Source organism: Centruroides vittatus, unplaced genomic scaffold (assembly GCF_030686945.1).
Source record: "Centruroides vittatus isolate TY-2023 unplaced genomic scaffold, ASM3068694v2 contig_18, whole genome shotgun sequence".
Classification (NCBI taxonomy): Eukaryota; Metazoa; Arthropoda; class Arachnida; order Scorpiones; family Buthidae; genus Centruroides; species Centruroides vittatus.
In genome coordinates, this window is record NW_027121101.1 from 6,006,848 (window position 1) to 6,027,693 (window position 20,846).

At 32.1% G+C, this 20,846-nt stretch overlaps 1 protein-coding gene across 1 annotated transcript in view; it reads right to left on the reverse strand.

The window, feature by feature from the left end:
* The window catches only part of Parp1 (Poly-(ADP-ribose) polymerase), an 82,425-nt gene extending 61,805 nt beyond the window's left edge, over positions 1 to 20,620 (reverse strand). Inside the window, exons 1-2 of the mRNA XM_067263844.1 lie at positions 20,448 to 20,620; positions 4,249 to 4,390 (exon numbers count right to left, since the gene is read on the reverse strand). Coding sequence (XP_067119945.1) covers positions 4,249 to 4,390; positions 20,448 to 20,561 — 256 coding nt within the window. The 5' untranslated portion in view covers positions 20,562 to 20,620. The remainder of the gene's footprint in view (positions 1 to 4,248; positions 4,391 to 20,447) is intronic.
* Between the last annotated feature and the right edge of the window lie 226 nt (positions 20,621 to 20,846).

Consider the following 20,846-nt stretch of genomic DNA (forward strand, 5'->3'; position numbering starts at 1 on the left):
AGCAATGGCGAATTGGTTTTTGTTACTAATTAGGTCAGGTGAGTGACCACGTGCATAAGCAATCGGGTTCTGGATGGAGAACTATGAGACAGGACAATGGAAGTAATGCACTCAGATACTAGGTTTAGCAAACAAATAACAGTTTAATTGAAAAAGATGATATATACATCATAATATGTTGAAATAACTGACCTATACACCGTAGGTGGTCGAGAGAGAGAGAGAGAGAGCTTACAATTGACCACAAATTGATAAATACTTGAGGTTTGGGGTTGATGGTGTCCAAAAGGTGATGCTCCTTTGTCTAGGGGGAGAGTGTCTTGTTCAAGATCATTTAGGAAAGTTCTGAATCACAGATAGTTCGTCTTTGAAGGCACAATTATAAGTGATGAAGTATCTGTGGGCAAAGTAGGTGAAATATTCGTTTGAGTAGGATCGGGCATTGACATGACTAAACGGTTGGAGGAACGGGCTACAACTTTAACTATTGAGGGACTGGAAATGACTTCTTGTCTCATGGAGAAATTGGTGATGACTGACTCAATTGGCTGCCAGTTGTCATCTTAAATGACAAAATTGAGACAGCAGGTCAGAATGTCGCAGGAAAGCATCTTTTTCAACACTGAGAACTTAAAGGAAGATATACAGTAGAGAGTCGTTAATCTGAACCCCGGTAATCAAAACGATTTTCAGTCGGACTGTGTCGTGCTGAATCAAACGTTTTTGATACTAGATTTACTTCTGAAGTATAATTTTCATGTTTTTATATTCTTCAATATATTTATTTTGTTTGTACAAAATGAAGAAATAATTTTTAACAATACGACAACCTCGATTATTATTATAAAAATTTTCGTTAGGCTTAAAATCGATGAAAATTCAACACGAAGCGACATGCAACGGAGAAAAATTTTAACATTGGATAGGTTAAAATATTTTTTCATACATAATCGGTAATCCGAACAAATCACTAATCTGAACAACCCCAGTCCCCAATTGATTCCGATTAACGACTCTCTACTGTACTCCCAGGTGTGAAAGTTGATAGATATTCGACAAAGTAATTATTAAGGAGTTATGTTATTTAGTTACGTTGTTTCTTAAAGTCTGGATTCTCACAATCAGTTACTAGTAAAAGTTTGTACTTTTGTAATTTTTGCACACATTCTTAATGCTTCTGTTAGCTCTGTTCATATACAACCATAATAATTATGTCAAAAAAACCTGAAGGAAAACTCTGGAAGAAATATGCCAACAAGTTGCTTATCTGAATATTAAGGATAAAACAGATTTATTAAAATATCTAGACAAAGTTGCAAATTAAAGATTTTGTTATTGATATTGTTCATCTACCATTTAAAATTTAACAAAACAAAAAGTGAAATTCTGTAACTGATCTAGCCAAGTTAAGTTAACAAATCATTAACTTGAATAGATATTATACTGGTAGACAAAGAAAAATATCAGACCAATACAGAATATCTTAATGAAATGGAACCAATGACAGTACTGAAGGAAATAATTGAGCTCTTACCACAGTGCAGGAAAAATTTTCCATGAGAAGTTAGACCTTGTTATACATAATCCACGATTATTATTATTACCGTATATCTCGGCAGATAAGACGACAGTTAAATCATAAAAAAGGCCCCCAAAATCCGGGGTTGTCTTATAGGACAGATACAAAAAAAAAAAAAAAAAAAAAAAAAATTAGATTGAAATTTATATAAATTAAAACCATTATAAAAAATGGACAAACCATAATTATTTACTAGTAGAGAGTAGGGTATGTGCACAAAATAGAATAGCCCATACAACGTTTTTGTGAATAGTCAAAGTCATTACCTGAATGCTGAATCAGTGAGAATGTTTTCAACAATCGCAAGGCAGTGCAAGAAAATAAAATTTATTCATTTGAAAAATTACAAATAAGACATAATTCCATATACGCTACACAGTATTATTATTCAGATAATGATCGCTAAACTAAATTCACAGGCTGTTGATAGTTTGGGGGTCGTCTTATAGGACAGATACATGCTAAAACTATAAAACTTCAATGAAAATTTATACCTCATCTTATCTGAAGGTTGTCTTATCTGCCAAGATATACGGTAAATGCTATTTACAAGTTAATCAACTTTAAACATTAAGACAGAGTACACTCTTGCTAATCTAAATTAATTAGTGTGTGGGTTAAGTTAGTGGGGTTATATATAAGAAAAAGAAAGTCTATTAGAAATACAAACAACACATATTTTAAAAACTTTTATACTAAATTTGATACAAAAATTTATAATAAAATGTGTAGTACTGTACATATTAATTTTACAAATTCATGTTCTTAAAAATAGTCTCTAATTTTATTTTTATTTTTGGCTTGAATATTTAGTAGAGGAAAAATAATTTGATTTGGATTAAGTTCAGCACAGATCAGTGAGAGTGCACTGTATTTTGATATATCTAGTAATATACAGTGGGTGATCAGTTAATGAACACAATCAGTTCCAAGACTTTGTTCGCTATCCGAATTGTTAGTTAACCGATTTACCATTGGGTTTTTATGGGAATGATTAATTCATTCTGGAGACCCCAGAAACTAAAAAAATAGTTATACTTTCTTACTATGTTTATTTATATGTAATAATAAAAATATATATATATATGCAATGTTGCAATTTTATTAGTCATGTTTTTTCCATTTGTGAGGATTAAAGAATCAGTCTAAAGTTGATTGCTTTTCTCTCTTCTTCAGGATTTTTCAGAAGTAATTAATAGCATTGTAATTGTAGAGATCCTCAAGCTTATTAACCTCAACCTGGTTTGAATGCCATTCTAAGACCGTTGTATTGACATGCTCCCACTTCTTCAAAAGATCCTTAATAGCAGATATCGGCATAAATCCTCTTTTTCAAAAGAAAGCATATCTCGCCAAGTTTCTTGGTGTTCTTCATTCAAGAGTTCTTGGCATTCTTCTGTCGCCAAATCAGTTTCAGGTTCCATTATGAGCTCTTCAATGTCCTTTATTTCTCAGATGTGATTTTTGTTACACTCTAGCTGCTTGATTGTACTGTATCTTTCTTAAATAAGATTGAACTGCAGCCTACTGTAGACCTGTTCAAGCCATACTGCCCAGCGACATCAGACATCTTCTGCCCACCCTCTACCTTTGCTATTATACTTTTACTTTTCAAAAAGAAAAACCCACTCAAAACTTAACAAGTGCCTGCCCGACAGTCTTGTGAATACTATAAAAGAATTGTTTCTGTCAGAAAAATAAAAGACTGAAATTACAAGGGAGACTTTCAAAGTTCAGAGAAAAACTATCCAATCAGTATATACCGGGTTGAGTGTCGATGTTGATGTCTCCCGCACTCCAAAAAGTTTCAAATTGTTGCCTGAAGACAAGGGAAGACCAATCGGTATTCATTATTTTAGGTCACTTCTTCTTGTGTTTTTTCTGTGAGGTGTTCATTGTTCGAACATAAAAATCTTTTGCGAAAGTGTTCGTTATCCGATTTATTCGTTAACCAATCACCCATTGTAATTTTAAATGTGATGTATAGCAGAAAATACATTGATTTATTTTTAACTCCTAGTTAGGTTAAAAATAAAATTGTCAAATACTATTATTATTACAGTAGAGCGTCGATAAGTGGAACCAATTGGGGACTGGGGTCCTTCCAGTTAATGATTTGTTCCAGTTTCCGACTTTGTACGAAAAAATACATTAACCTGTCCGATGTTCAAATTTTTCTCCGTTGCGTATCGCTTCCTGTTGAATTTTTCTCCGTTGCATGTCGCTTCGTGTTGAATTTTCGTCGATTTTAAGCCGAACGAAAATTTTTATAATAATCATCGAGGCTATCGTATCGTTAAAAATTATTTCTGCATTTTGTACAAACAAAATAAATATATTAAAGAATATAAAAAACATGAAAATTATACTTTAGAAGTAAATTTAGTATCAAAAACATTCGATTCAGCACGACACAGTCCGACTGAAAATCGTTCCACTTTCCGGCCGACTTACCAACTTACCGACAATTCCACTTACCGACGTTCCACTTATCGACGCTCTACTGTATTATTATTATTTTGATTTACCATCATTTCAACCAAGAAAAGCGTTCTGTAAAATTTTAACATAACTGTTTTTGTGCTTTTTGTAGTAAAAATGTTTTAAAATTAAATTTATAAACAAATAAATTAAATTAATAATCATAAATTTTCAAAATTAAATTTTACCCATTTTATCTTCTATCCGTTTTTGATCTTCCCATCTTAATGAGTGAAAATGAGCTATGTCACCTGTTGTTTTAATTCGATGTCGGATAAAAAAGCAGTCAAAATGAAACCAGTTTGGTATTCTCCCATCAAATTTAGGTGACTATAAATAAAACAAATTCATAATTATATCTGAAGCAATATTATATATACAGGGTGTTTCAAAATTATATGTCAGAAATGTAAAGGCAGGTAGAGGGGGCCTAAATAAGCAGATTTCGTACAGGAATGTGGGTGTAAAAATGCAGCGAGAGGGTGCTGTTGAGTTCGGCGGATGAAAGCACTTCGCTGGCTTGAATCATCATTCCCCGCATGGATTTTGAGCAACATGCATCGTTACACCAATGCGGAGCTTGACGACATGCATTTCGTGTATGGGGTTGTGCAAGGTAATGGAGTGACTGCTCAAAGGATGTACTGTACATGGAGCAATTTCTGGGTAGGAACCTGCCTGATTGCCAAACATTTGAGTGTCTTCATCAAGAGTTGTGCACGAGTGGATCGTTTTATGCTTCCAGGCGATTTGATGTGCTTGGATTTCTTCTTTTGGGGTCACATTAAGAGCATGGTGTATGATAGTCCCATAACATCCGAAGAAGATCTGTTTGCCCAATTGCCTGTTGCTGCTGGAAATGTGCGTGACATGCCTGACGTTTTTACCAATGTATGCCAATCCATGCGCCGCTGCTGTGAATCTTGTATCACTGTTGGTGGTCACTCTTTCGAGCAGCTATTGTAAACTACTTGATAAATAAATTGTTGCTTTCCTTTGTCTTTACTTGTCGTTTTACTTACCTGTTGTTAATACTGCCTTACGTGCTAGCACTTCAACGATGCATTTCTGCACCCACATTCTTATACAAAATCTGCTTATTTGGGTCCCCTCTACCTGCCTTTACATTTCTGACATAAAATTTTGAAATACCCTGTATATATATTTCATATTAGTAAATAAAATCATATAAAAATGCTTCAAAAACAGTTTTAATATTGCAATAATGCTATAAATTTTTCATCTAATGAGTTATTCACTTAAATAAATTTTAATGATAATGATATTATTAATAGGATGAATACATAAATAACTTATGCATAAATATTATTTGTTAGTTATCCAGGCCAAGTTTATATTAATTAATGTAATTATTTATCTGAAGTTAAACAATATTTATATGTAAAAATATTTAGTAGGTTTATATAAAAACTAATGAATTAAATTACTAGAATATGGAATTGACTTAAGCACAGTTATATTACACACAAACAGGATGTTTGTGTTAAAATAACTAGGCTTATAGATGCCAACCTCCCTCTGTGGATTCAGTTGTGTTATGTAATGTCAAAAGTTTAGTTTTGGTTTCAGTTTTAATTTTACACAAGCCACACAAACTTTTTCTACTTTTTGTGTCTTCAATAGAATGTAATTTTGTTTCATCTTGCTAATTTTTTTTCAAAGATGAGATACAGAAAATAGCTTTAATTTTTATATCACCACATTTGCTCCACAATGGATTTCATAATAAAAATACTCAGTGTGCATTAAAAGTCAGAATTGTCCATACACCCAGGACATGATTCCTACTTCTTTTCTCCCTTAAAAATTGAGTTCTTTTTACAGACTTTTAAGGACTGTGGAAAATATTTTTAAGCATATTTTTCACAGTCCTATATTTTATGCCCTCAGTCTTTAAAAAACCAATATAACCAAAGAATTAAGTACAGTAATACTTTGGTTTTCGTTGACTTCGGTTATCGTCAATTTTTTTCATGAAAAATATGTCTCGGTTTTTGTCGATTGCCTCGGATTTCGTCGGTGTGCCCAAGTGACCTCGCTTCTAATTTTGCAAAAACAAAGGGCAACCCACGCATTTTCCGGCTCAGTGTGGCGTTATTTCTCGTTGTGTGAGCATTACCCCGCGACAGCTCACCACTGGCCAACATTTCTGTTCCCTGAACACTGGGAGTCCAGTTGTTGGCTCACGCTTCACCAGGACAAGCTGGTCATGTGGAGTTTTCCGGGTTTTTCTCCACGTCTGTAACGCCCAAAAAGGGGCCAGTTATCCTTAAATGGACTTTCCAGAAGGCAATATTCCCCGCGATACAACCATCATAAATGCATACAACTACTATTACATGACAATTATGTCACACTTTATCACGGGGCGATATAGGCTAGAAGCTCATGTCCAACTAACTTCTACAAGACAAGACATTACCCGCGCATCTAGCCAAACAATTCCATTGCTTTCCCTTAGATTAGTTTTTTAATATTAATTTCTCATTGCTTTTAGTATTTAACACTATATTAATTCTCTATAAAATGTGTTTTTGGTATGTATTTTGGAGTGTGTAAAACGAATTAATTGGATTTACATTGATTCATATGGAAATAATTGCCTCAGTTTTTGTCGATTGTTTTCAGACAAATTATCAACAAAAACTGAGGTATCACTGTAGTATAATGAGTCTTTTTAACCATTTAAAAATTAATGTAAATCATACTAAACAGCTGAGTATTGCATAGCATTTTATGTTATGATTATAAAAGAAGCATTAACTGATCAATATTAAACAAATAAGCAAAAGATCTTATACCATAAAGTTTTATTTTTATTGTTAGGTTTGCAATTAATTTATTTGTTATTTATGATAGAACTTATTTCTTCAACAAAAAACAAATTATTATTATTGTTAAAAGTATTTTTACAGGTAATCGGTAATTCCTAAATCTAAATCAGTTTAACATTTTCACCTACAATAAAATAAACAGTCCTTGACTTATGTAAGTGGACAATTGTAATGCTTTATCTATTTCTATCCAGAGTCTAGATAGTTTCTTAACAGTGCATTACATAAATGAGGGTTCACTTTACACGAGCAATGAGTAACAAAGTAACAGAAAATTGTTAATGAATCAAAACCTAAAATAATTACTATATGTAATAACAGAAAATCTATTTATTCTTCTAAGACCACATATATACATTGTACAATAATAAAATAAAATTAGCAAAACTTCAAAATATACTGTAAAGATATTTTATCAAATCCAAAAAACAAATATATATATACAAGAAACTTTTCCCAACACTTGGGGACTTATAAATTACATCTTAAAATTATCTCCACAAAAATGACAAGCAAAAATATGAAATGGAAATCTATCAAAAATTCACAAAGAAATCTTACAAATTAACTTTGCCTAACCATCACAAAGAAACTTCTATGCTGTCAATGGAACTCTAAAGCCTTGCTTTAACCTTGCTCGATCTTTAGCATCATCTCGTTTGATCAAATCCTTATTGTACCCTAAACCTTGTAACTAATTGCTCATAATATCTGATTATTCATCAATTACTTGATCAGGCATTCTGTTTGAACTTATAATCCTTAAATAATACAAAATAATTAACTATATAGAACAGGGATGAGCAACATGCGGCCCGCGGGCCGCTTGTGGTCCGTTAAACATGTTTATGCGGCCCGCCAAGCATTTCTAAAATTGAATTTATTTTATCGACTTTCTCCCATCAATATATTGTTATAAAATTAATTATAATAAAATGGTAGTACATACTAAACCGAAACAATTTTTTGTGACGAGTTACTCACTTGTCGGCAACTTGTTTAAACATGCAATACGAACTCGCCGCATCTGTGCTTGTTTGTGTTTGCTTCTGTCACACAAACAATCAGTCAGACTGGTAAGCTGTTAACTAGCAATTTTAGCAATTCTTGTGTTTCTTGAAAGGCGTGAGTGCAATATTATTGTCAAAAAGGTAATATTAGAGTTTTTTTATTTAAAATTAAGTTTTCCTACAAATTTTTTTAACTTTCAAATTTTTAATCTATAATAGCATGTCGGAAAAGCAAACAAAAAAACGGAAGGTTGCGGATGAGCACAGGCATTTCCAAGAAAAGTGGAAATTTGATTATTTTTTCACTTTCGTCAAAGATAAAAGCTGTATGCTTAATATGCTCAGAGACTGTGTCGACATTAAAAGAATATAATATAAAAAGGCATTACGATGCAAAACATGAACAACAATATAAAAACTTAACAGGACAACTCCGGATAGATAAGTTTAATCGAATGTAGAAAAACTTGGGAAATCAACAGGCTATTTTTAAAAATCAAGCTATTTTATCAAATACAGCAGTAAAGGCAAGTTTTGTTGTCAGTCAAATACTGGCAAAAAAAATGAAACCCTTTGTGGATGGAGAGATGATAAAAGAATGTCTGACTGCTGTTGCAGAAATAGCATTTCCTGATAAAATAAATATTATTTCAAACATTAGTTTATCAAGATTCACCATTGCAAGGAGAATTGAAGACTTGTCCGAGAACATAGCAACAACGCTTCGTGAACGCATTGCAAAATTCGAATACTGTTCTTTGGCACTTGATGAGAGTTGCGATATTAGTGATACAGCACAACTGGCTATATTTATATGTGGTATTGACACCAAGTTTAATATTACCGAAGAATTGTGTTCACTGATTCCAATGCAAGGGACTACAACCAGCAAAGACCTGTATGATGAACTAAAGTCTGTGTTGGAAAATTTTTCATTTTTATTAGAAAAGTTTATTGGTATATCGACAGATGGAGCACGAGCAATGTCAAGCATGGAGGTAGGAGTATCGGGAAGACTATTTCAAGACATTAAGAAGGTCACAGGAAGGGAAATATTCGTTAACCACTGCATAATTCACCAGAAAAATTTGTGTGTGAAAAGATTGAGTTTGCCAAATGTCACAGTACCAATAATTAAACTAATCAATTTTATAAAGTCGCGTGCGTTAAATCACCGTGAATTTAAAGAATTCCTGAAAGATTTAGAAACTGAATATGGCGACGTGGTTTTTAATACCGAAGTACGTTGGCTTAGTAGAGGTGCAATGCTAAAAAAAGTATACAACTTAAAAAGCGAAATACAATTGTTCTTGGATATGAAGGGATATGACTTTCCTCATTTTGGTAATAAAGAATGGATGTGCGATTTTGGGTTTCTTATCGACGCGACTCAGCATCTCAATGATCTTAATGTGGAACTTCAAGGCAAAGGACAGTTTATTCACAATTTGTATGATAAAATTCAGGGCTTTGAGCGCAAATTAAAATTGTGGAAACAGCATCTTTTGCAGAATAGTGTGTCTCACTTTCCACATTTAGAAAAAGAAAACGTTACTACTTCTCAAAAATACGCACAATATATGGACATTTTAATCAACGAATTTCAATTACGATTCCAAATGTTCAAAGCTGAGAAGACAGCGGTTTCCATGAAAATGTTTTCCTCGCCATTTAATATCGATGTGGATACAGTTCCCAAAGACTTTCAAATGGAAGTGATTGACATGCAGAATAATACCGATTTAAAAAATGTATTTTTCTCAGTAAACATTGAAAATTTTTATAAATCTTATGTGAGCCCTGAGAAATTTCCGCTTTTGATGAAAAATGCAAAGCAAATGATGTCTCTGTTCGGAAGTACGTATGTTTGCGAACAATTATTTTCAACCATGAAATTAATCAAAAATGACCACTGATCAAGACTGAGTGATGCACGATTAGAAAGCTGCGTACGTGTAGCTACCTCATCAATTCCAGCTGATATTGATCAGCTTGTATCGAAAAAACAGTGCCAAATTTCTCATTAAAAATTTCAAGTAAATTTGTTTTTCTGCTTTTCTTGTTTGTTTTTATTTTGCATTAAAATTTGTATATGAAATCTTTACTTTTTTTAAATTTTATATTTTTTTATTCTAATGTTTATTATAAATAAAGTTTTGTAAATTATTAATAAGTATTACTTTATGTGCGGCCCGCCAAAAAAATTTAAAATTTAAATTGGCCCATTGATTAAAAAGGTTGCTCACCCCTGATATAGAACTATGCATGGGACTTTTAAACATACATATATCAGTTATTTAAACATGTAAAACAGGAAAGCCATTTTTGGGACACGACTATGTCTCAGAGAGCACAAGCAAGACATGTGCAAATCTCACACTCACGCCTGTTTGTAGAAACAGTCTCAGCATTTTATATTTTCTTTTGACCCAGTTCTCGGTCCCCTGACTGCTTACAAGTCTGGTTTATTTTGTGTGCACATGACTTGGACACCAAATACTTTGTGCCAAATTGCAATGCCTGACATGTACTCCTTCATATCTTTAAGGTGCGCAGCCGTTGACAGCAGCAGACGATTTTAGAGACGAGACACAGTCTCGTCAACAACAATGGCATTATTACTGTTGCAACTATTTTCAAATTATAGCAAGTCCTCCTTAATGTTTCATTATAATGTTGAGGAAAGATACAAGTACATTTGTAATAATTTATAATTGTCATTGTTGAATTTTCTTTATAAACAGTAAAAACTGATTCTATAAGTGAGAAATAAATGCTGGAGGTTGCAAACATGATCCAATTAGAATAATATTAACTGAATTGTATCATGCTTATGTCACTGTAGCCTATAAAGTTGGTTTTGTTATACATCACTTATTTAATGCCACAGTTAACTAAGGACTTACTGTATAATTATGATTTTCAATAACATTTGAAAAATCTAAAAATGCTATTTAAAATTTACAAATATTTTTTTTTTTGTGACTAAGTATTTATTGCTAAGTTATGCCAGTTTAAAGTCTCTGCAAACTATTTTCTATCACATAATGAGTAGCATAGCAAGTATAGAAAATCACAAAATTCTAAATTAATTACAGTGGAACCTCGCTTAACGAGCATAATTCATTCCAGTCATACTCATAATGCGAAACAATTTTTCCAATAGAAATTAATGTAAAATATGATAATGCGTTCCACGCCAAAAAAATGCTCAAATGTTTTATGTATAATGTTTATTCAAAAAATATTATACAATGCACACTGTTAAGAAGCATGACTCATCATCATATTTTCCTCTAGTGCGGAATGAACCATCCTGGAATGAAAATTCAATTTGCAGAAACAAAAAAATAAAAATAAAAATAAAATAAAATAAAAAAATCACAACTAATATGTTGGATAAATACTCCAAACAATATGCCAAATTCTTGGGTTATGTAAAGGCTATAATTAAATATTAGAAGTTAATTAATTTAACTAGAGGTAGACAGTTGTTTCCATCTCGTATTAAATTTAATAATTATAAAGTTAATTATTTGGAGTCATTAAATTTAATGACCGAAGAATTTGGCATATCATTTGGCATGTTTATTATATAATGGGCTATGGTTGTTGATGTTTATAATATGTGTGAACACAAGTTTGGAAAAATATGTGATTACAAGCGACAGTAAGATGCTAGCAGAACAAGTGCTAAACACAGACTGATGGAGCATGCCGCATGCGCACAATTCGGGACTTACCCTCTCCTCATCACTCGCTATGCGAAACATTGCTCGCTAAGTGAGGCAAACTTTTACAATTTGTTTTGCTCATTGTGCGAGGTGCTCATTAAGCAAGGTTCCACTGTACTGTATAATATTATATCAATTTATTTCTTTGTGTTTTTTATTACTTTTTTTGGATATTTACAAATACAATTAATCCTTGTATAATGCAGACTTATACAATGTAGTTTCAACATAACAAGGTACTTATACAACACAATCTTGATGTAAGAGTTCATATGAAATCATCTACATCTTATTCTTAGTGTAGAGGTTTTTATATGGATGAAAAATGGTATTCATAAATTCATTAATCAGGTGGAAGACTTGAATTATGAAGAATTCGTACAATTAATAGATGACATTGACCCAAACTATGTAGACAATATCAATGAAAACAGTTCAGCCAAAGTTCTAGTGAGTCTGTTAAGGAATTCACTTTAAAAAATTGAGAAAGGATCTGACTTGGCAAAAATATTAGGAAATTTTTTATGGATATCCCCTAATTGGAAAGAAATCTCTCCATTTAGGCACTGGCAAAATGTTTTGGAAGATTCATTGCTTCCAAAAAATTTATTTTTTGTAAGCAATGAAAGATTGTTATGTACAATTCTTTATTTTACAAATTTTAATAAGTTTGTTTTTGTATTGTAACTCATGTTTTGTTAAATGAAATTTTCTGAATTAAATAAAACTGTTTTTTATTACATGATAGATGAAATTTATCTTTAAAAAAATTGTTTTTGGAACGTAAACCCACTTTCTGTAAGAATCTTACATAACATAATTTTTATAAAGAGACATTTTTGTGGAACCTGACTACCACATTATGTGAGAGTTACCTGTATATAAAATAATTTTTAAAATTCATTAAATAAAGTAGGCCTATATGCAGTATTTTTATATTATTATTAATAATAATATATTTATATAATATATAATAGTGTGAGGATGGTTATATAGGAGTATCCCTGCCCGGTGGAGACTGGAGACTTAACTCCCAACTTCTTGACACCAGTGTGAGGTCACCAATGTGGGTTTTGCTCCTCCAACCATACTCGCTTAGGGGTTGACCTTAGGTGAAGAGGTTACGACCCTCGCTTTGCCCATGATCTATCAGGATGACACGAGAACTCACACAGAGACCGTTTTTCCAAATTAACGTGTTTATTTATATAAAAACATGCTTACAATAGAAACAATGATCTGTTCAACGAAAAGATAGTGTCCAAGTGATGGAAAGTCTTTCCCAGGGACACGTGAGTCACACATCAGAAAAAAGGGGTCTCCTGCATAGGTTGTCAAGGGTTTTTCTTTAATCATTTGGAGGAGGAAGTGGTAGCAAGGTCCACATAGCACAAGACCATGGCATTCACAATGTTCCATTGGGAAGTTAATTCCCTAATTTGTCCCATGGAAAAGTCTATGGCAGGAAGTTCAGTCCCAGAAATCTTCTGCTGTACTTGGTTCATTCACCTTTTCTCCTACAATCCTGAGCTGAGTTAACTAGACTGTTTTCTCCCAACTTCCTCGTGTCCTTGGGATTTTATGTCATTTTTACCCGAAATCCTGAGGTTTCAGTTGGTCCAAATGATGGCTCCCCTTTAATTCTATTGGTCCCTGGTCTGTTGCCAGGGACGCGATTCAGGCTGCGGGGTCGCCAAACATCCATGAACTCCCCCCCGTCCGGGCCATTCCCCTCCAGAGTTGAGTCAAGCCCTTCCCTGGATGGCGGTCCTGTAAATTTTACTCTAATGTGTATTTTTCTGTCCCAGAGAAGATGCAGCTGTCCAGGTCGCCGTCCCCTCCACAGGAGTGTCAGCAGGTCCCACTTTGAACTCTCTGTAAGGTGACCATCCAAAGTTACCCTGGCGGACAATCCCTGAGTTATTCTCGCGATGTACGATCAGGGATTTGTCAATTAGGTCGGGAATGCGACAATTAAATTGTATCACAGCCCATTCCTTGGCCATACCTGTCCTGTTTACGAAATAAGCGACCGATTTAATGGCTTTAACTCGACAGCCAGTTTTGTGACGGGGGATGTGAAGTCCCAGCCTCACAATAGTATATATACAATTCATTGTAAAATTATTATTTTTTAAAATTAAAAGAGGAAGCAAGATACAGCTTAATACTGACTGAAAATTTCAAAAACAAATTTGTTGATTTAAGAGAAGTTCTCAAAAGAAGAAAATTACCAGAAATTAAAATAAACAAAAGGAGTTGGCCACATGTGCAGAATAGTAGTACATTAAATAATAAAAATAAAAAGTAACATTAACATGAGAACATCAAAATACAAAATAAATAAAAGCAAAGAAAAATAAAATAATATATAAAAAATATAATAAATTAAATAAGTCGGTAACAAAAGTAGAGAATATCAACATTATAAAACCTCAAATAATGCTTTCCTTGCATGTTACATGGGTAAAGTTTACTGTGTCACCTTTCTTGATAGCCTTATACCCTATTCACACTGTACATTTTAAGCGGGTTTAAGATTTAAGCAAAATTAAGTTAAGCCGCATTGTAGAAAACAAGATTAACCACTTGTTCACACTAGGTAATTAAAGTGAATTATTTGCTTAGCCCTCAAGTGGGTGTACTCAATATTACATTTTAAATAAAATCAAACTTTTGCTTATTTTTCATAAATCATCATAAATTAATTTATATTTAGTAATTTAAAATATAAATAACTTATTTAAGATGCATAAGACGTTAGTTAGGAATTATTAACATTTATTATCAGTGATGTCGTCGTTGGCAGCACGATTCTCTCAATGTTTATATCACTTTAGTGATAGAACTGTGATAAGAATGGATTTTTGACAGAAATTTATATTATTGTTTAAACTTCTTGTACCGAAGTAGCATATACATGCTAACAGAGAAGAGTATCGTTTGTTCACAAGGTTTGTTCAAACATTTGTACATCTGCTTCCGCCATTATTTTTGAACTTGTGGCGGACCTCAGGGAAAGCTTGAAGCGACTTAAGCTTCTTTGAGAAAGTGATTTAAGCTGAGCCAGTTGTTGGTAGTTAAACCGGTTTAATGTTAAGTCAGTTCCATTCATATTTCATACCTTAAGCTGGCTTAAAATATACAGTGTGAATAGGGTATTATAGGTAGGATTGTCTTATTTTCTTCATGTTTCTATTTATTTTGTATTTTGTTAATAAAATTGATGAACACACTCAACACCAAAAGAATTCTTACATAAAACTCGACGTAACCACTTAAATTTTGTTCTTATTCTAAATGTTCTATCTGAAGACAACATTGTGAAATGTTGAAAATATTTGCATGCCTATTCTTATTTGAATTGAACTAAATTACACTCTTGTAGCAAATTACTTAGTATTAATTATTAAATTTAGCTGAGTTATAGTTCAATTATTTAAGTGATCATTTGGTGACATTTCTATATGGACCATTTATTTTGAAAGTGATGTAAGTCCATTTTTTCTTCTTTCAAGATATTTAAACATTTGCATTTTAGTAGATTCAAAAATATAAATAAAGTGTACTAAGTTTGACAATGTTTCTCTGACTTTAGACCAGTGGCGTGCTGTCATTGGAAGCAATGGAAGCGCTGCTTCCATCTTCCAATGACCTTCCCTTGTATTTTATAAAATATAAATTTTCATATTTTAACATACTTTGAATTAATTAAAATTGATATTTTATTATAACTGCATTATGTTTCTATATTAAATTTCTATACTACATGTGAAAAAAATGATAAGATTGCTATTGTATATTTGAATAATTCAGTGGCAGAAGGAATGTCGAAACTGGGTAAGTTTCCAATCAGCCAGATTATATAGGCATTGGCACATGCAGTTTACAGAGCACCAACCTCACTGGTTTAGCTGGTAGAAGCAACACACGCATAGAGCATCCAATTTTATATCCCGAACCGATTCTGAGCTGTTAGCGCCTGCCTGCTAGACATTCGGCCGCCCTCGCCTGATTATGTGAATCATGAGTAGACTAGATCAACGGCAGACAACCCCCGGCCCGCAGGCCAGCTATGGCTCACGAAAAGTTTCTATCCAGCCCGCGAGATCTTTAATAGATTATTAAATTGGAAAAATAACTAATTAATAGTTATTTTCAGTTATAATAGTATAATAGTTATTAGAAAAATAACTAATTAATAGTTATTTTTCTAATAACAATTCTTTCTAATACAATTCTTTGTAATTTTTGAAAATGATAAGAGAAATAAATGTAGTAATTAACTTTTTATTTATTTATTTCATATTTGCAGACTAAAAAAATTACAAGTCACAAGAAGGCGTCAATTAACTACTACGGGCCCGTGGAAAAAACGTAAAATTTATTCTGGCCCATGTTATAAAAAGGTTGCCCACTCTAGACTGAATTTATAACTTAACCCAACTGATAGGAGTTTACTGGCATGTTTTTATGATAGTTCTGTATGGTTGACAGGAGTTAAAAAAAAAAATCCATTAAAATATTTGATATATTTATTCTGTGTTTATTCTGCTCTCCCATCTTATATTACTTATGGATTTCAATGTTAAACCAGTGATATTACGGTTATAGTATGTCCCATCTCTAAGGGAATGCGGAAAAAACGTGTACAATTCTTGTATAATGTTAAAATATTAACTGTTACTTTGACAGCATCATTTACAACCAAATTTAATGAATGAGATGTACAAGGTACAAAAAAAAGCTCTAGAATTTATTTTCCTTAAATTTACGATTTATATATCTGTTGTCATAAAAATTTGTCTTTCCAATGTTTTCCCAAGACCACAGATATTCAAGTACAAAGTAACTGGTTTCAACTTATTTCTACTAAGTAGTAGTTAAATAATTAAGAGATTAGGGAATGGGGACATAAATAAAACCCTACTGAAATAGCCAGAATTTTACTTAAACAAAAGCTTAACCAAACCAATTACTAGCTCAGTACAGTGGGGAACTGATTTCCGTGTACACCTGGTATTAAAACGAATTAGTTAGAAAACGAATGACTATTAAGTTTAACATATTTAGATTTTTACAGCTATGGTGAGAAACATTTAAAATTTACAACAGCCCTGTGGCATCCTTTGAGATATACTAGTGAGCGACAAAAGAGGCATTTGACATTGACCGGTATCGGCACCCTCGGGATTTGGCAACTGCGTGCATGCATGCGCCGCACACCTACCAGGACGTCTGTAATTCCATTCATTAGCCACTCGTAGGGAGCTATTTCACTAAGTGGATTGTTTTAAGATTTAAAAAGTAAAGAATATTTTGTTATTTCTATGCACATTTCTTCACAAAGTTATATTTAATTATAAGTTTCTTTAAAAGTATATTCATACAATTGAAGAATTTTTTGTGCTAGGTATGTACATTCATCACACATTTTGTTTTACCAAGTAAGTTTCTTTTTATAATTTTAATTTTAGCCCTTATATCGTAGCTAGTAATTGAAAACTTTATTTTAAAAAAGTTTTGGCTCAAGACCATATAATGAAAAAGAAAACATTATTAAAAGAGAAAGACCAATGCCTAAATTAAACATAAATACGTCAACAAAAAAATTTCGACATTTTGACGATAAAATTTATGACAAATGACAATTCTTTCATAAAATTAAAGCAATTTAGAAATCAAAATAGAATAGAATTTAACATTGGTAGACAATATAAAATAAATATTGAAAATTATAACAAGATAATTACAATTAATAGATATATCTAAATTAATAGATGTTATATGTTTTTTCTCAAAGCAAGAATTGGCATTTAGAGGGCATAGGGAATTTATTAAATCTAATAAGAAAGTTCAATATAATTACCTCTGTTATTTATTAAGTACATCAGATAATCTATTAAAAATACATTTAAAGACGTATATGGTTTTTACTGGCTTATCGAACAAACGAATACGAACGGGACCTGACGCACAATTGATTGATTGCCCCTGTAAGTCGGCTTCTTACAGAAACACGGCTTCTCTATCATCAAATGTCACGGCACGCCACTGCTTTAGACATATGTAAGTTGATTGTATAAAGACTTCTATGTGAATTTAACTAAACTAATATATTCTTTCTGGGCCATAAATGGACTTACACCATTTTCATAATTACTGAACTGTAAAATTGATTAAATTTCTATTATGTAAAACACAACTTCACTTGAAACACATTGTTTTATTCTGAACATTAAAAATATTTACTTATTGTTAAACTATTTTATGATAAGTTTATCATTATTATGAGCTTATCATTAGACACTGCTTTTCATTTAGGTTCATTACATGGATTTTTTCCATTCCATCAAATTATACATTTGTTGGTAAAATTCAGTTTTACGCCTCTGTTGTGAGGGACTGTCCATAAATGATGTCCACACTGGAAGCAAGGGAGGGGGTTAACCTCTTCCTTAAAGGCCGCCACACACGTTCAGGAAATCCTTTGAGAAAAAACTGTGCAGGCCTGGCCTTGAGGAAATCCAGAATTTCCTGTTGCCCACACACGAGGAGGAAAATCTCTCAGTTAAATTGTTTTATTGCCCTGTAAACGAAAACTCTCTCCCCGATTTTAAGTCGGTGTTGTTATTTTATTGCACTTAGAAGGGTTCGATTCGTGGAAAGTGCACGTGTTCAAATCAAACTGCCACTTTGTATTCTTTCAATTTGTCGTTCGACATCGTTTTGTTTCTCCTGTATAAATCTTTTTTACATTATCGCAAGTACAATTTAATCTATACACAACTCCTTTACATTTTAAAACATTAAATGATTTTTTTAATAAGGTTATTTTTTCATCTACTTTTAAAATTAGCTCATTTGAAAATTCATTACATAATTAATTAGCTCTACATATTAAACCATTTCTCTACTTTACTTTGTCTTGTTGTTAAAATATTATTTCAAATGGTCGTGTTTTAATTTATTCCGATATTAGAAAAAAAAAAAAAAAGCAAATATAAATAATTCTCAACCACATCCGATATTAGTACAAATTGTAAAAATTATTATCGCAAATTAATTTTATAATTAAAGTTTAATAAATTATTTTTAATTATTAATCTTATGACAACTTAAAATAATATTTTAACAATGTTTTAATAAAACATTAAAACAGATATTAAGCAGGTATAGGTATTAAAAGAATAATTTTTTTTAAATGTAAAAGAAAATGATATTATAGAGTATCGAGATGTTTTATGAAAACTAAAGAAGTGAACTGAAAAGTTTTCTAAATATTAAAATGATTTATAATTTTAATTTACTCGAGAAAGTTTTGATCTGAAAATAATTTTAACTTTTATTATTTATAACCTAAAAAATTAATTTTTCAGGTTATAAATAATAAAAGTTAAAAGGTTATAAAAAATAATTCTTCCAAAAATTCACGAGACATTGTTCTCACTACTCAGCGGTCTCACAACTGAATGACACGACAGCACACACGTTCAGTCGGGCTGCGCAGTCCAAAACTGTACAGGAAAATCAAATGGTTTTTTGTTTCTACTCCGGTGGACTGTACAGTTCGCCGAAACTGTACAGTTTTTACCCACACACGTTCAGGAATTCCTCAAGGTCAGGCCTGCACAGTTATTCCTCAAAGGATTTCCTGAACATGTGTAGCGGCCTTAAGACAAGTTGGACAAGGTAGGTTTAGCATTAGTGGACATTCATTTATTTCATTCAATTTTATAGTTTATGCATTTTATTATATTTATTTCAAAGTTTCTTGTATGTTTCATTTTTACTTACAGTATCTATCATTCATAAAGTAATGAAGGTTTTAATGGGGATTGAGTTATGTTTGACATCCAAGGAAAAGAAGGGGTTACAAAAACTTTGACAAACTGGGACAAGAGGGGGGAGTAAAAATTTCAAGAAAAATGCAGATGTAATTTATGGACAGCCCAAGTGCTTAATTAGACTGCAGAAAATGGACTTACACCACTTTCATAATCAATGGTTATGCAATGTCATTTACTAATAAATTTTTAATTGATCAAAGCATATGGTTATTTTAAAATGCTAAGTGTGAATTGTTTATAAATAAAAAGTTCACACTAAACTATATGTATATTGTCATTTCTCAAGTTTTTCTGTTCCAATGGCCACACTTTGGTTAGTTTAAGTTAGGTTAACTACACTTTTAGTAGACAGAAGAAAGGAATACCTAAAAAGAAAAAAAAGGAAACATCTCCTAAAAATGTAGTTAATCTAACCTAAGCTAACCGAAGCACAGCCATTGGGACTACAAAGGTAAACTTCAACCAGAAATTCATTTAATATTGCTTTTACTTAGTGCTTTCAGTGTAACTCCCCAGCTTCAGAATATAAATTATCATATACATAAACAATGGCCATCGTATTATTTCATAAATATTTTGCAAATTTCCTTATAGATTAGCAGTCTTAATTAATCCTGAAGTTAAAATCTCAATGTCATCATTTCCATTTGTTTGTTATTGCAAATGAATAAACCAACGTGGGAATTTCCCGCCAAAATTTAAACTACAAATACAGCGAAGCGTCAGAAAAAAGATATTAATCTCTATTAATGGTAGCTTCTTTGTTGATATTCTAACATTATTTACAGCCCGAATAGAGTATTTAAACTCGATTTACATTGCATTTGGAGTTTACAATGCTTAAAATGCTAATTTACACGTATATTTGAAAATCCGGCTCCAATTTTCGTTCGTATTTTCGCGCTGCACCGTACTGTACAGTACGTCAATTTGATTACCTGAATCATAACAGCCAGTCGAAGATCGTCTTTATTAATAACTTCTTTGCAACTTTTGCAGCCAGCTCTGCCGCTTTTCGCATATTCTGCACGAAAAGGTAAATCTTCCGCCATTTCTCGGATAGAAAATGTAAACTTCACAACACTATTAACCAGTCACAACGTGCAAATTGGCACAAAACCATGCATCTACAAAACGCCATCTAGCGTAAACCACATCTTTTCTGTTTTTTTTTATTATTAGAATATAAGGAATAGAATTAAAATAGAAGAATAAATAAATAAATAACGTTACGCCTATATGTATGCCTATAGAAGAAAATGAATGAAGAAAATGATATAGAAGAAAATACACTGTATTTTCTTCTATACACATAGGCTTATTCGGATACTTTGGAG